Genomic DNA, 1,218 nt, shown 5'->3' on the forward strand with positions numbered 1-1,218 from the left:
CGTCTTCTTGGAGGGCCCCGACGCCTCGAAGGTGCTGCCGTCGATTTCCACGGACATGGTGAAGATGGGCGCGTGCACCGGGCCGGTCTGCGACACCAGTTTGTACTGCAGCCCGGGTTTGAGCTGGTTCAGCTTCATCAGGGCGTTCATGGCCTGCGGCGGCTCCACTTTCTCCTCTGCAGAAGCAGCGGCGGCCGTGTCGGCGTCTCCTCCTCCGACACCGCACCGCACGGCCCCGGGGCGGCGGCACCCACCTCTCGTCAGCTCTGTACCTTTTTTCTGAATCTTCTTCTTCTTCTTGCTGGGCGACTTCTCCTCGCCGTCCTCCTCCATGGGCCGCTTCATCGGGGTGACGGCGTACGTCGTGCTGGGAGGGATCTGGACTGCAACAGCGGGAAGCGCGGCGCTGAGCTCCGGGGACGGGAAGCCGCAGCCGTCGGCAGCGCGGCCGCCGTCCCCCCCGGCGCTACGTACCCGTGTAGTCCACGGGGTTCTCGTTCTTTGGTTTCTTGGGCATTTTGGAAGGGAGGGGGTCCATCCCCAGCACTTTGTGCAGGTGGCCGAAGGCGGCGAGCCGCAGCGCGTGCTGCAGAGAGCAGAGGCGGTGACGGGGCCGCACGCAACGCTCCCACCGCGCTGCTGGGAACGCTTTACCCACCCCTCCAAAATCCTCAGCGCTTTGCAGAGGACTCCGTGGAGCGGTCCGAGCTCGACCCGAGAGACGGGCGCCGGCAGCGAGTCGCTATTAGAACCTGCATCTCTGCCTCTGCTTGGGCCGAGCTACGCGTTCCTTCTGGGCGCGGGGCCCGGGGCATCGTTTAGGGGTCGGCCATTAACTAATTACACCGACCTCAGCGGGGCCACCGTTAACCAACACGGGAGTTCGGAGTCAGGCGAACTGAGCAAGTTTTGTAACATCTGGAGGCAAAACTATACCTGAGCACTCTGTGTGATATCTTCCCTTTGTTGTCTGTCTAGATGCCCAATAGCATCAGTGGCTTCTTTTTCACAAGGATCATAAATACCAGAACCATCTGAAGGCAGGAAACAAGGAAGATATGCAGAGAATTATCCTGGTGCTTCCAGAGAAACTAAACTAAGTATTCCCTCGGCATCAACCGACACTCATCTCTCCGAGAACACCGGCTGCGATCCGTCCGCCGTTCTGACCCTCGCCGGGACTCGTTAACGAGCACAATTAGCCGGGGGCGGGGGGCG

At 61.3% G+C, this 1,218-nt stretch overlaps 1 protein-coding gene across 1 annotated transcript in view; it reads right to left on the bottom strand.

The window, feature by feature from the left end:
• Nucleotides 1-3: 3 nt before the first annotated feature.
• Nucleotides 4-1,218, bottom strand: part of ILF3 (interleukin enhancer binding factor 3) — a gene marked incomplete at both ends in the record, with an annotated part of 5,978 nt that continues 4,763 nt past the window's right edge. The window contains 4 exons of the mRNA XM_010726990.2: nucleotides 4-176; nucleotides 273-383; nucleotides 475-586; nucleotides 937-1,034. Coding sequence (XP_010725292.2) covers nucleotides 4-176; nucleotides 273-383; nucleotides 475-586; nucleotides 937-1,034 — 494 coding nt within the window. The remainder of the gene's footprint in view (nucleotides 177-272; nucleotides 384-474; nucleotides 587-936; nucleotides 1,035-1,218) is intronic.

Source organism: Meleagris gallopavo, unplaced genomic scaffold (assembly GCF_000146605.3).
Source record: "Meleagris gallopavo isolate NT-WF06-2002-E0010 breed Aviagen turkey brand Nicholas breeding stock unplaced genomic scaffold, Turkey_5.1 ChrUn_random_7180001865759, whole genome shotgun sequence".
Lineage (NCBI taxonomy): Eukaryota > Metazoa > Chordata > Aves > Galliformes > Phasianidae > Meleagris > Meleagris gallopavo.